This window comes from Echiichthys vipera (assembly GCF_963691815.1).
Source record: "Echiichthys vipera genome assembly, chromosome: 11".
NCBI classification, from domain to species: Eukaryota; Metazoa; Chordata; class Actinopteri; order Perciformes; family Trachinidae; genus Echiichthys; species Echiichthys vipera.
In genome coordinates, this window is record NC_139836.1 from 994,888 (window position 1) to 1,008,323 (window position 13,436).

Sequence of the window (13,436 nt, forward strand, 5' to 3'; positions counted from 1 at the left end):
CCCAGCTGACATCGGGCGTGAGGCGGGTCCACCCTGGACAGGACGCCAGTCTATCACAGGACACATAGAGACGAACAGAGACAGACAACCATTCACACCTACGGGTGATTTAGAGTCATCAATGAACCGAACACCTGCACGTCTTTGGACTGTGGGAGGAAACCGGAGAACCCGGAGAAAACCCACGCAGACACAGGGACAACATGCTAACTCCACACAGAAGGGATTCAAACCAGGAACCCTCTCGCTGTGAGGCGACAGTGCTGACCAACACTGATGTTCCCACGCTGTGCAGTGAAAACTCTTCAGTGGCAGCGGCGCCCTCGTGTGTCTGAACATAAAACTGCAGTGAAACATAAAGAACACCTTTTTATTTTTTATATAATATATTTTTTAATATTATGTATTTTATTTTTATATACTTTAATGTATTGTATTATATTGTTAATATAGATTCTTATATTTTTAATAGAATACTATAAGATAAAATATATATAATACATTATTTTGTTAAACATAATGTATTTTATATATTATGTATTTTTTAATATATCATATTTTTATATAATGTATTATAATATATATTTAATATAATGTATTTTATTTTAAATATAATAGACTTGTAATACAATGCATTATATTTTTAACATATATATTTTTAATATATATATTTTTAATATAATATTGTATTAGTTTTATTTGTTCACCAGCAACTCAAGAAACAACTTAATTAAATATTCATGAATTAATTTTTCACTGAAACATTTTAACTCATGTGTCTGTGTGTGCGTGTCTGTGTGTGAGTGTGTATGTATGTAGGTGTGTGTGTGTGTCTGTGTGTGTTTGCACGTGTATTTCTATCTTTGACCTTTGACCTTCAGTCGCTCGGTGTCGTTCACACTGATCTCCTCTGATTCTTTTATTTCCTTCATGTAAACTTGACGTGAAAATAACTTTTTTAGTTAAATCATATTTTAACTGCAGCATTTTCACACTTTGAAACTTTAAACTTAAATAAATCTGAGCCGTTTTTTAAACGTTCACAGCGTTAAAAGAACAAACAGCTGCTGTGACTCAGCAAACAGACGCAGACTGAACTGAGCTGTGACCGAGCGGACGCTGGACACGTTAACGGGTTAAACCATGAACACGAGTGAACGTTCTGTGATTCTGAGCACGTTTGAAGTTGTTTCAGACATTTACGGAGAAAACAATCAGATAAATATTAACATGTGGTGATTTTATAGCAGCGTTTTGTTCGTGAGAGACATGAAGGTTAAACTCTGACCTCACACTTTAAATGTGACGTGTTGCAAAGATCTGAACTTAACGTCGATAATCTGCAGGATTAATAAAGTCATTCTTCTTCTTCTGCAGTTTAGGAAGAGAAACAACATTTCATTTGTTTTACTCTGTAAACTTTGTGAACATGAGAAAGATCTGGAACATTTTACTGACAGAAAACAGGTTAAAGAACATAAATGACTGTTTCTCATGTGTTATTTTATTTTACTGTTGAACTAAAACACTGTTACACGTCATTAAAGCTTTAAAAGAACTAAAAAAGTTAAATGAGAACATTCACAGGCCTAAAAAAGTTCAAAAAACTCAAATATTCAAAAAGAGCTGAACAGGATTTCAGCGTTTGACGATGTCAGATATTAATTAAATGTATTTTCTGTATTATTTAAATATCTTATGTGTTCTGAATGTTGCTTCAATACAATTATTCTTTATTATTATTAGATTTGTTTTGTGATATAATAAGTTAAGTTAATAATAAGGCGGTCAGCTGATTATGTGGCGTCAGAGGCACGTGGTGAGGGTCTCAGGAATGTGTGTGTGTGTGTGTGTGTGTGTGTGTGTGTGTGTGTGTGTGCTGACCTTTTTTAGGACACATGGTGAGATTATAATAGCTTTGTTGTTGTTATATTGTCATATTTCAGTGGCGGCCTTTTCTCACTGTGAATCAAACTTATTTTGAGCTTCGTTCAGTTTTCAAACATCTGTAATTACTTTAAAGTGTAACAAAATCCTCCTCCAGGGTCTTTGTCTGCACTTTAACCCTCAGTAACCATGGAGACAGTTTTTTAAGGTAGATATCCAGGAGAGATGCTAACAGCCGGACGTGGCTAACAGTGGTTAGCTCAGGCAGCACGGTGAAGGCATTCAAAGGTCTTTTTTAACCACTAATGCTGCTGAAAATAACAGCAAACCTCTGCAGCAGCATGAGAAGAGTCCCTACACACACACACACACACACACACACACACACACACATGAGAAGAGTCCCTACACACACAACAAAGCACCAATGGGCTCCTTCCTTTGGGGTTGACCTTGGTTTTTATGTGGAAAGTTCTGGAAAAGTCTGGAAATGCACCTGGAAATGTTTGTAAAGTGAAGTTAAAGCTGCAGAAACCCTGCGTACTGGATCCTGCAGCTTTCACTAACGTCACTTTCATGAGACTTTGCTACAAAAAGAATAAAATACCGTATAAAATATCAAATTGAGACATAATGAGGTTATTAGTTCGTGCTCCCGGACTCTGGAATGACACAGTGAATGTGCTGTGAGGATAGATTAAAGGTTGTATTTCAGCTGATTAATGCAATTTCTGATGTATTTAGTGAAGTATATGTAATGTCCTTATAAGGCCGCTGCAGCAGGTGCTTTCCTCTCCATCACGGAAGCTGGGGAATGCGTCAAGTTGTGGGACCAGTCCCAACACACATTTACAGCCTCCTTCCTTGGACCCTTATCTCATCTCCTACGGGACTGTTGACGCATCGGTGACATTTGATTTTTAAAACAAACACAACAAGACGGTTTAATTATCTGTGTTTTACCTTTAAGCGCGAGTTTCCCGTTCATTTAACGGCAGAAACGTCCGGTAAGGAAAGGTTTGCGTGTAAACAAAATGGGACGCGGCCCGGACCGAAGCGTCTGACGTCAGGGTTCCACAGCCCGGCACGTGACGCGATGACGTCAGGAGCCGGTGCCGCTAAAGTGAAGTGACCTTCTTTACGACCGCCACAAACGGCGCACCGGCCCGAGAGAAGCAGCTCCGCACACCGCGAACTTTACACCCGACGGTGAGTTTTTACTCTTCCCGGTGAGCGGCGGAGTGTAACCGAGGCCGCGGGGCCGGTTCAGTGTTTAAGATGAGGCTGAAAGACCGCGGGAGGTATTTAAACACGGGGATGCTGCTGCGCGCCGGAGCTCTAACGGTACACTAACGGCTGTAGAGTAAACCAAGTCTCGCGAGAGGGTAACGGTTCGGCATTAACCTCGGATGGTTGAGCCCAGATGGTGAAGGTTAGGTTACTATGGTTACTTTACCAGAATGATTAAGGTTAAATTGTAAGTTTAAATCTGTAGTTAAGGTTAGTAAAGGTGGTCGGGGTGTGAATCTCGCGAGAGTTTTGCGTTACATATAGTTACCGTCCATGTTGGTGAATCGCTCTGCTCTTAAACGTGAGAAAAAAGCTGTTTTTAATGTTTTAATTCAGTGTTTTTACACATTTATGGATTTGAATGTGTGTATTTATGAGTTCTCGGTGTTTCCCGGGGTTAGTGGAGCTGCTAGCTGACGCTGCGGCCGGTTATGAGACGCCGACATTGAAGCATCCTTGAGCCTGGATGGGTGACACATCCTCGGCTAACCTGCGTTAGCCGCCCCGAGCTAACGTCACAGAGCTGCTGTCTTGGCTCTGATGCTTCATATTTACATGTTATTTAAAATATTACAACAATATTAAGCCAGTTTGATACTCAACATTCATTTGAAACTGATGAAATGATTTTTTATTATTATTTTACAAACTTAAATCCATTCTGCTTTCTTATCTTTTTAACCTGAGATGTCAAACCACTTAAAAAATAATAAAACATATATAATATTCAGAATCAAGCCTTGTGATGCAGGACTAATATTAGTCTTTCTGTTGCACAAGTGCTTTGTTATCTCCAGGTCAAAGGATGAGGACACATAATAGATTTAAGTTTGTAAAAATACATTATTCAAAAACAAACATGGTGATGCAGAATAGCTTTTTATTCTGAATATGAAATTAATGTTGAATATCAAACTAAATACTGTTAAATGACACAATATGAAAGGTTGTCTTTGCCTTATATTAATGAGAAAAAGCCTGTTTTAGGTGTTATAACCGCTGCATCCCTAACAGTGAAAAGATCCCTGTTTTTCTCTTTATATTTCTCATAAATATAATGATAAAAACTCATTCATGCTTTTTATTTTAGGTGTTATAACAGCTACATAACTGTGAGTCGTGACCTGGCCTTTAGATAACAGTTAGTATTGAATTGAATTGACTTTATTAAGCCATTGTTTTGTGCATAAATAAGCTTTTCTCTTTATATTTCTCATAAATATAAAGATAAAAACTCATTAATGCTCTTTTTAAGGTGTTATAACAGCTGCGTCCCTGTGAGTCGTGACCTGGCCGTTAGATAACAGTTAACATGAGTTGAATTGACTTTAATAAGTCATTTTATGGCGCATAAATTAGTTTTTCTCTTTATATTTCTCATAAATATAAAGAGAAAAACTCATTTATGCTCTTTATTTTAGGTGTTATAACAGCTAAATAACTGATTCGTGACCTGGCCTTAGATAACAGTTGATATGAATGTAATTGACTTTAATAATCCATTGTTTTGTCCATAAATTAGTTTTTCTCATTCAAATCTGACTATAAGCTGTTTTTTGGATCTGTTGGCCGGTCGCTGCACTGAGGCTCGTGTCAGGACGCTCAAACAGGTTTAAAATAGTCTCTTTATTTTGCTTTATGCTGAAAAAACACCTGAATCTTCCTTTAACTTGGGAAAATAGTTTTCAGGATTTACAGAATCTGAAATTGTACGACACTTGTTTTAAAGTATGCTGAAAACAAATATTATAATAAAATAAATCCGTCTTCTTTAACATGTTTCTGAGCTGGTTGCGTGCATCATAACGGCGTCCCTTCTGTATTTAAAGACAGCGGTGTCAGGTATCATGGACACAACTTGAGCTAAGTACTTTAAAGCCGGTTCCCGTTAAAACGACCCGGTTTACTCCTGCAGCCTGGCAGCGTCTCCGGTCAGTAACCTGATCATGTGACGTAACAGCAGGAGGCTCACGTGGCGTTAGTAACAGACGCCGTGCAGACGGGTCCTCGGCAGGGTTCATGTGGGATTTCCTTGAAACGACCTCGTCAGGGCGCCGCTCACACCTGAGCGCGTGCAGAGGAGAGGAAGTGTTACAGCCCTCACCTCAAACGACCTTCACAAAATGGCGCCGCTCGCAGTGAATGAATGAACTTCCTGACATAACTCTGAGCTATGAATAGAAGAGGATCACACACACACACACACACACACACACACACACACACACACACACACACACACACACACACACACACACACACACACACACACACACACACACACACACACACACACACACACACACACACACACACACACACACACACACACACACACACACACTCTCTAACAGGTGTGTGTTACAGTAAACTTCATATTAAATCTTTAACTTCTTCATTAATAAAGTTTAATCAGGAGAAACTTCCTTGTTTCCTGTTTTAGTCTTATTTTATGACATTTGTCGTTTCTGTTCCCGCAGCTGTTCTGAAGTTATGACAGATTATCGAGGGAATAATTAAATTATTATTCTTATTAAACTTTAGATTCACTTCTTATTCTCAGTCGTTTGGTTCAGAGGAAATCTGATCGTTTAACTTCTGTTTAATCAACTTGTGAAAGTGACATTTTTAATACAACTATTGTAAAAAGCAGATTAATTATTATTAAAATGAAGTTATGACAGATTTATTGAGGAAAACCGACAATTCTGAATATTAAGTAAGTTTAGTCTAAGGGCGCCCTCCCACTGTGCCTCCGTCCCGCGCCCCCTGCTTTAGGGTCCTTGTCCCCCCCTCCAGCCCCGTTTGTACTCACACTACCTGGGCCTCGGAGAATGCTTCTTGCTGCCTATACGTCATCACGCCGTAACACGTCACACGCATTGATGACGTCATGGCGATGCGTGGCTTTGTTTCCAGATCTTTCCGTAGACCTCGGAGTTTTTGTGCGTCTTGTCGACTGTTTTTGAATCTTTTCATCGACCAAATCTGCAGTAAACACTCCACCTCCGCATCACAACAACGTGAACCTTTCACCGCCATTGTTTGAAATGTCCGCGCATGGTCCCTCCTTCTTTTTTCTACGTCCCAACAGGCGCACAGGAAATGACCTCAGAGCCGCCGTAGGCCTCGTGCTCGTACACGTGCGCACGCTCGTGCTCGTACAGGTGCAAACGTGCTTTACTAAAGCCCACCTCTTTCAACCGGGCCGTGGGCGGCCCGCTGTCCACTGTTATGCGTGGAACGGGTGAACTCACACTGCTTAAACATACTAGGCTTTAGCTGAAAAAACGGTTTTGGCGCGGTACAGAAGGACAGTGTGAGTGCGCCCTAAAGGTGACGGTTAAGTTAGGACCTGGTTCAGATACAGGACTCGGTTCAGATACAGGACTAGGTTCAGATACAGGACTCGGTTCAGATACAGGACTAGGTTCAGATACAGGACTCGGTTCAGATACAGGACTTGGTTCAGATACAGGACTTGGTTCAGATACAGGACTCGGTTCAGATACAGGACTCGGTTCAGATACAGGACTAGGTTCAGATACAGGACTCGGTTCAGATACAGGACTAGGTTCAGATACAGGACCTGGTTCAGATACAGGCCTTGGTTCAGATACAGGACTAGGTTCAGATACAGGACTAGGTTCAGATACAGGACTTGGTTCAGATACAGGCCTTGGTTCAGATACAGGACTTGGTTCAGATACAGGACTTGGTTCAGATACAGGACTCGGTTCAGATACAGGACTAGGTTCAGATACAGGACTCGGTTCAGATACAGGACTAGGTTCAGATACAGGACTCGGTTCAGATAGAGGACTAGGTTCAGATACAGGACCTGGTTCAGATACAGGCCTTGGTTCAGATACAGGACTAGGTTCAGATACAGGACTTGGTTCAGATACAGGACTCGGTTCAGATACAGGCCTCGGTTCAGATACAGGACCTGGTTCAGATACAGGCCTTGGTTCAGATACAGGCCTTGGTTCAGATACAGGCCTTGGTTCAGATACAGGCCTTGGTTCAGATACAGGCCTTGGTTCAGATACAGGCCTTGGTTCAGATACAGGCCTTGGTTCAGATACAGGACTAGGTTCAGATACAGGACCTGGTTCAGATACAGGCCTTGGTTCAGATACAGGCCTTGGTTCAGATACAGGACCTGGTTCAGATACAGGACTAGGTTCAGATACAGGACCTGGTTCAGATACAGGCCTTGGTTCAGATACAGGACCTGGTTCAGATACAGGACCTGGTTCAGATACAGGCCTTGGTTCAGATACAGGACCTGGTTCAGATACAGGCCTTGGTTCAGATACAGGACCTGGTTCAGATACAGGCCTTGGTTCAGATACAGGCCTTGGTTCAGATACAGGCCTTGGTTCAGATACAGGCCTTGGTTCAGATACAGGCCTTGGTTCAGATACAGGACTTGGTTCAGATACAGGACCTGGTTCAGATACAGGACTTGGTTCAGATACAGGCCTTGGTTCAGATACAGGACTCGGCTCAGATAAAGGTGGGGTCGTCACAGTCTTGTGTTTCTTGCTCTTCTTCCTCGTCAGCTGATTTCTGTCTTTGTCGTCTGTAACTTCTACGTTACGTATAAATTAGAGCGTAACTCGCTGCAGCTTTATGTGCGAACCGAGGATGAAGACGGTTCGATTCCACAGAAAGGAAGAGTTGTCGTGTTGTGTTTTCCAAACGTGTGACCGACTCTTCTGTGTCGCTGCAGCTGACTATGGGAGACATCGCCAAAGGAAAGAAGGCGTTCGTGCAGAAGTGCGCTCAGTGCCACACGGTGGAGGAGGGCGGCAAACACAAGGTGGGCCCCAACCTCTGGGGTCTGTTCGGACGCAAGACCGGCCAGGCGGAGGGATACTCGTACACGGACGCCAACAAGAGCAAAGGTCAGTGGGTCAGGGGGGGCCGTGGGACCCAGGTCCTCCGGGACACATTAAATTCCTCCTCTCCAGGACACATTAAAGTCCTCCAGGACACATTAAAGTCCTCCAGGACACGTTAAAGTCCTCCAGGACACGTTAAAGTCCTCCTCTCCAGGACACATTAAAGTCCTCCAGGACACATTAAAGTCCTCCAGGACACGTTAAAGTCCTCCAGGACACATTAAAGTCCTCCAGGACACGTTAAAGTCCTCCAGGACACGTTAAAGTCCTCCAGGACACGTTAAAGTCTTCCAGGACACGTTAAAGTCCTCCAGGACACGTTAAAGTCCTCCAGGACACATTAAAGTCTTCCAGGACACGTTAAAGTCTTCCAGGACACGTTAAAGTCCTCCGGGACACGTTAAAGTCCTCCAGGGCACATGAAAGTCCTCCAGGACGCATTAAAGTCCTCCAGGACACATTAAAGTCCTCCAGGACACGTTAAAGTCTTCCAGGACACGTTAAAGTCCTCCAGGACACATTAAAGTCCTCCAGGACACGTTAAAGTCTTTGAGGACGCATTAAAGTCCTCCAGGGCACATTAAAGTCTTTGAGGACACGTTAAAGTCTTTGAGGACGCATTAAAGTCCTCCAGGACACATTAAAGTCCTCCAGGGCACATTAAAGTCCTCCAGGACACGTTAAAGTCTTTGAGGACGCATTAAAGTCCTCCAGGACACATTAAAGTCCTCCAGGACACATTAAAGTCCTCCAGGACACGTTAAAGTCTTCCAGGACACGTTAAAGTCCTCCAGGACACGTTAAAGTCCTCCAGGATGCATTAAAGTCCTCCGGGACACATTAAAGTCTTTGAGGACACGTTAAAGTCCTCCAGGACACATTAAAGTCTTCCAGGACACATTAAAGTCCTCCAGGACACATTAAAGTCTTCCAGGACACGTTAAAGTCCTCCAGGACACATTAAAGTCCTCCAGGACACGTTAAAGTCTTTAAGGACACATTAAAGTCTTCCAGGACACGTTAAAGTCCTCCAGGACACGTTAAAGTCTTCCAGGACACGTTAAAGTCCTCCAGGACACGTTAAAGTCCTCCAGGACATGTTAAAGTCTTTAAGGACACGTTAAAGTCTTCCAGGACACGTTAAAGTCCTCCAGGACACATTAAAGTCTTCCAGGACACGTTAAAGTCCTCCAGGACACATTAAAGTCCTCCAGGACACGTTAAAGTCCTCCAGGACGCATTAAAGTCCTCCAGGACACGTTAAAGTCTTTGAGGACGCATTAAAGTCCTCCAGGACACATTAAAGTCCTCCAGGACACATTAAAGTCCTCCAGGACACATTAAAGTCCTCCAGGACACGTTAAAGTCCTCCAGGACACGTTAAAGTCCTCCAGGATGCATTAAAGTCCTCCGGGACACATTAAAGTCTTTGAGGACACGTTAAAGTCCTCCAGGACACATTAAAGTCTTCCAGGACACATTAAAGTCCTCCAGGACACATTTAAGTCTTCCAGGACACGTTAAAGTCCTCCAGGACACGTTAAAGTCTTCCAGGACACGTTAAAGTCCTCCAGGACACGTTAAAGTCCTCCAGGACATGTTAAAGTCTTTAAGGACACGTTAAAGTCTTCCAGGACACGTTAAAGTCCTCCAGGACACGTTAAAGTCTTTAAGGACACGTTAAAGTCCTCCAGGACATGTTAAAGTCTTTAAGGACACATTAAAGTCCTCCAGGACACATTAAAGTCTTCCAGGACACGTTAAAGTCCTCCAGGACACGTTAAAGTCCTCCAGGACATGTTAAAGTCTTTAAGGACACATTAAAGTCCTCCAGGACACATTAAAGTCCTCCAGGACGCATTAAAGTCCTCCAGGACGCATTAAAGTCCTCCAGGACACGTTAAAGTCCTCCAGGACGCATTAAAGTCCTCCAGGACACGTTAAAGTCCTCCAGGACACGTTAAAGTCTTTAAGGACACAAAGTCCTCCAGGACACATTAAAGTCCTCCAGGACACGTTAAAGTCCTCCAGGACACGTTAAAGTCTTCCAGGACACGTTAAAGTCCTCCAGGACACGTTAAAGTCCTCCAGGACACGTTAAAGTCCTCCAGGACACATTAAAGTCCTCCAGGACACGTTAAAGTCTTCAAGGACACGTTAAAGTCCTCCAGGACACATTAAAGTCCTCCAGGACACATGAAAGTCCTCCAGGACACGTTAAAGTCTTCCAGGGCACATTAAAGTCCTCCAGGACACGTTAAAGTCCTCCAGGACACGTTAAAGTCTTTAAGGACACATTAAAGTCCTCCAGGACACGTTAAAGTCCTCCGGGACACATTAAAGTCTTCCAGGACACGTTAAAGTCTTTAAGGACACATTAAAGTCCTCCAGGACACGTTAAAGTCCTCCGGGACACATTAAAGTCTTCCAGGACACGTTAAGTCTTTAAGGACACATTAAAGTCCTCCAGGACACGTTAAAGTCTTCCAGGACACGTTAAAGTCTTTAAGGACACATTAAAGTCCTCCAGGACACGTTAAAGTCTTTAAGGACACGTTAAAGTTCTCCGGGACACATTAAAGTCCTCCAGGACACGTTAAAGTCTTTAAGGACACGTTAAAGTCTTTAAGGACACATTAAAGTCCTCCAGGACACATTAAAGTCCTCCAGGACACATTAAAGTCCTCCGGGACACATTAAAGTCCTCCAGGACACAGATGTCCTGTTGGACCTGTGGACGCTGATCTGCGGTCTTTGGTCTGGAGCTGTGCCCCTCTCAGTGGTCCTGGTTAAACCCTTGGTCCTGTCCCCCTGTCTGTCCCAGGTATCGTGTGGGGCGAGGGCACCCTGATGGAGTACCTGGAGAACCCTAAGAAGTACATTCCTGGGACCAAAATGATCTTCGCCGGCATCAAGAAGAAGGGAGAGCGCACGGACCTCGTCGCATACCTGAAGTCTGCAACATCCTGAAGAAGTCGTCCCTAATACTCATATTTAATGCCATTTTATTGTAATATTATTGTTTATTTGTAGCTTCACATGCTAAATGTACAGTTCTGTGTTTAGTCATTTGCACTTTGAATCAGGGTGGAGTTTTGTGGTCTGAAGGTAGAAAAGTGAAGTCACTGAAGTTCAAATGGCCAAACATGAAACTACGGTTGGCTTTAGTGAATCTGAGAAACCAATCACACTTAAAGTCTGTCATCGAACCGCCGAACCGTCCGCCTCATGTTTCAACACATCACTAAACAAAGTCACCTAGCATCATTCACACCCCAGGGACACAGGGTGGACGTCTGCGCTCTTTGCTGGTTTAGCTGAACATTTAGTCCTGGTGGTGCGTTCAAGGACCTGCTGACAGATCCTGGTCCGTTCCTGAAGCAGCCTCTTTTAAACCCCGTATCACTTTATGTTTTTATCTTAAAGTTGTGCTCATCTGCCTCCTTACAGCTCAGAATTGTTGGGTAGAAATAAAAACTTTTGCCTTCAAAAACCACGACAACACACTGAAATCAGCTGGCGAACAATCTCCACGCCTGACAGAGTGTGTGTGTGTGCGTGCGTGTAGAGACACGAGCGGAGGACGCCATCAGAAGCGTAGGAAGACTTTGTTATTTACCTGGTTTCACAGGCCTGAACGTTGTAACTTATTTTACTGTAATCTGCCGGGGGCTGCTGACGAACACTGTACGCACGTCACCTTCTGCTCTGGTGTGTGTGTGCGGACAGAACGATCCAGGATCAATAAAACATCCAGAACAAGGAAACGTGTCTTCATTTGTTCGTCTGTCTCTTTGGAACGATGCAAAACGGTAAAAAACAGAAATAATCTTGTGTTTTATCAGTTTAACTTCACATTTGTGTGTCTGGAGTTTAACACTTTTAGATATTTAAAGAGGGAGCCATGACAACAAAGTGCAAAACATATTTTATTGGTAATTAAACCCTTTAAAGTTAAATGTGATCGACAATTTGCTTTTAAAACTATTTACTGTAATTCTTCAACTGTCTTTTTAGAGCTTAAATGTAGAAAAAGTGTTAGATGCTGAATATTAAGCAGAAAAATCGCTCCAGATGAATTATTTACTCCATTTATCTTAATTATAATAAACTTTATTTAACAGCTCCTTTCATGACAAAATGCAACTCAAAGTCCTTTTTAAAAAAACAAAACATAGTTTACGCTTCAAACTGTATGTTCTGTATATAAGTGTATATTTTACCACAGCTGTAAGAACTTTAAAATGCACCTTTAAATGCTTAAATTTAACCTTGAAAAGATGAAGGGACCCTGCATTCAGTATTTAGTTTGTTGGAGTTCAACATATTTATTATTTATTGAATCTAAATGCTAAATATTAGGCAGATGCAGGAGTTAAAATAACATAAGTAAGATGTAATTATATTGTTAAATAAACACATGGTTTAAAATCCATAAATGCAATTAACCATTTGCTCTATTTAACATATTAAACTCTGATCTTTAATAACTCTAACAAACAGACAGGAAACTTGATCATTTTGGGCGTTTAAAGCACAATAAGCTGTAATTTAATGTGATGAAGAGCCATAATCATTAAAATAAATATGTAATTGCACAAACTTTAAAATGCACCTGCAAATGCTTGAATATGACCCTGTTACCTGACTTTAATAATAACACATTTAGTGAGCTAAATATTCTTAAATGATTGTTATTAAATCTGCACATTAAGGTGTAGAAAGACTAATTGTTCCCCGGGTTTGTTGGACTTGAGACTGTGACGTTTTTAACCTTTGTCCTGTTTTAAAGGACACGTCTTTGATCTTATCTCCTGTTAATGACGCGTTAAGGTGAAACTCCCTTTCATTCACTGAGTCAGCATTTGAATTAATGGTCCTAATGTTTTAACCATTAAATGCAGACTCACCAGGAGCTGAGAGACGGTGAAACTTCGCTTTATGCTGCTGTAGAAGTTTAATATCAACCGTGTTTTAACGATTTATTCGCCAACTCACGGAGAAGCACTACACTACCCACAATCCTTAGCGTGACAGCGGCGTCTCTGATTGGAGGAGCTCACTGTTACCATGGAAATGTTGAACGAACCCGCGAAAAAAAGGAGTTTTTCCCATTGGATTTTGTATTAAAGCATAAAATAAACTGTGTACAGTTTAGGATTCTTACACTTTTTCTTCTCAACAAGATAAACTTATAAAGAGCTAAATTAGTCATGCACTATTGTTTCATTCATACTTCTTTTAAACAAACTTTATTTAACAATTTCACAACAACTCAGACATGAACTCAACATAAAAGTGGCGCTGGACAATAGATTAAAATAAAATGAATAAATCTGTGTATCGATA

General features: G+C 41.9%; 1 protein-coding gene across 1 annotated transcript; it reads left to right on the plus strand.

Annotated features, from left to right (window-relative positions):
- Nucleotides 1–2,987: 2,987 nt before the first annotated feature.
- LOC310954040 (cytochrome c) lies at nucleotides 2,988–11,838 on the plus strand. Its single transcript, XM_083923336.1, has 3 exons — nucleotides 2,988–3,096; nucleotides 7,916–8,090; nucleotides 10,912–11,838. The coding sequence occupies exons 2-3, from the start codon at nucleotides 7,922–7,924 to the stop codon at nucleotides 11,055–11,057; spliced, it is 315 nt and encodes a 104-aa protein (XP_083779462.1). The 5' UTR covers nucleotides 2,988–3,096; nucleotides 7,916–7,921; the 3' UTR covers nucleotides 11,058–11,838.
- Nucleotides 11,839–13,436: the final 1,598 nt, after the last annotated feature.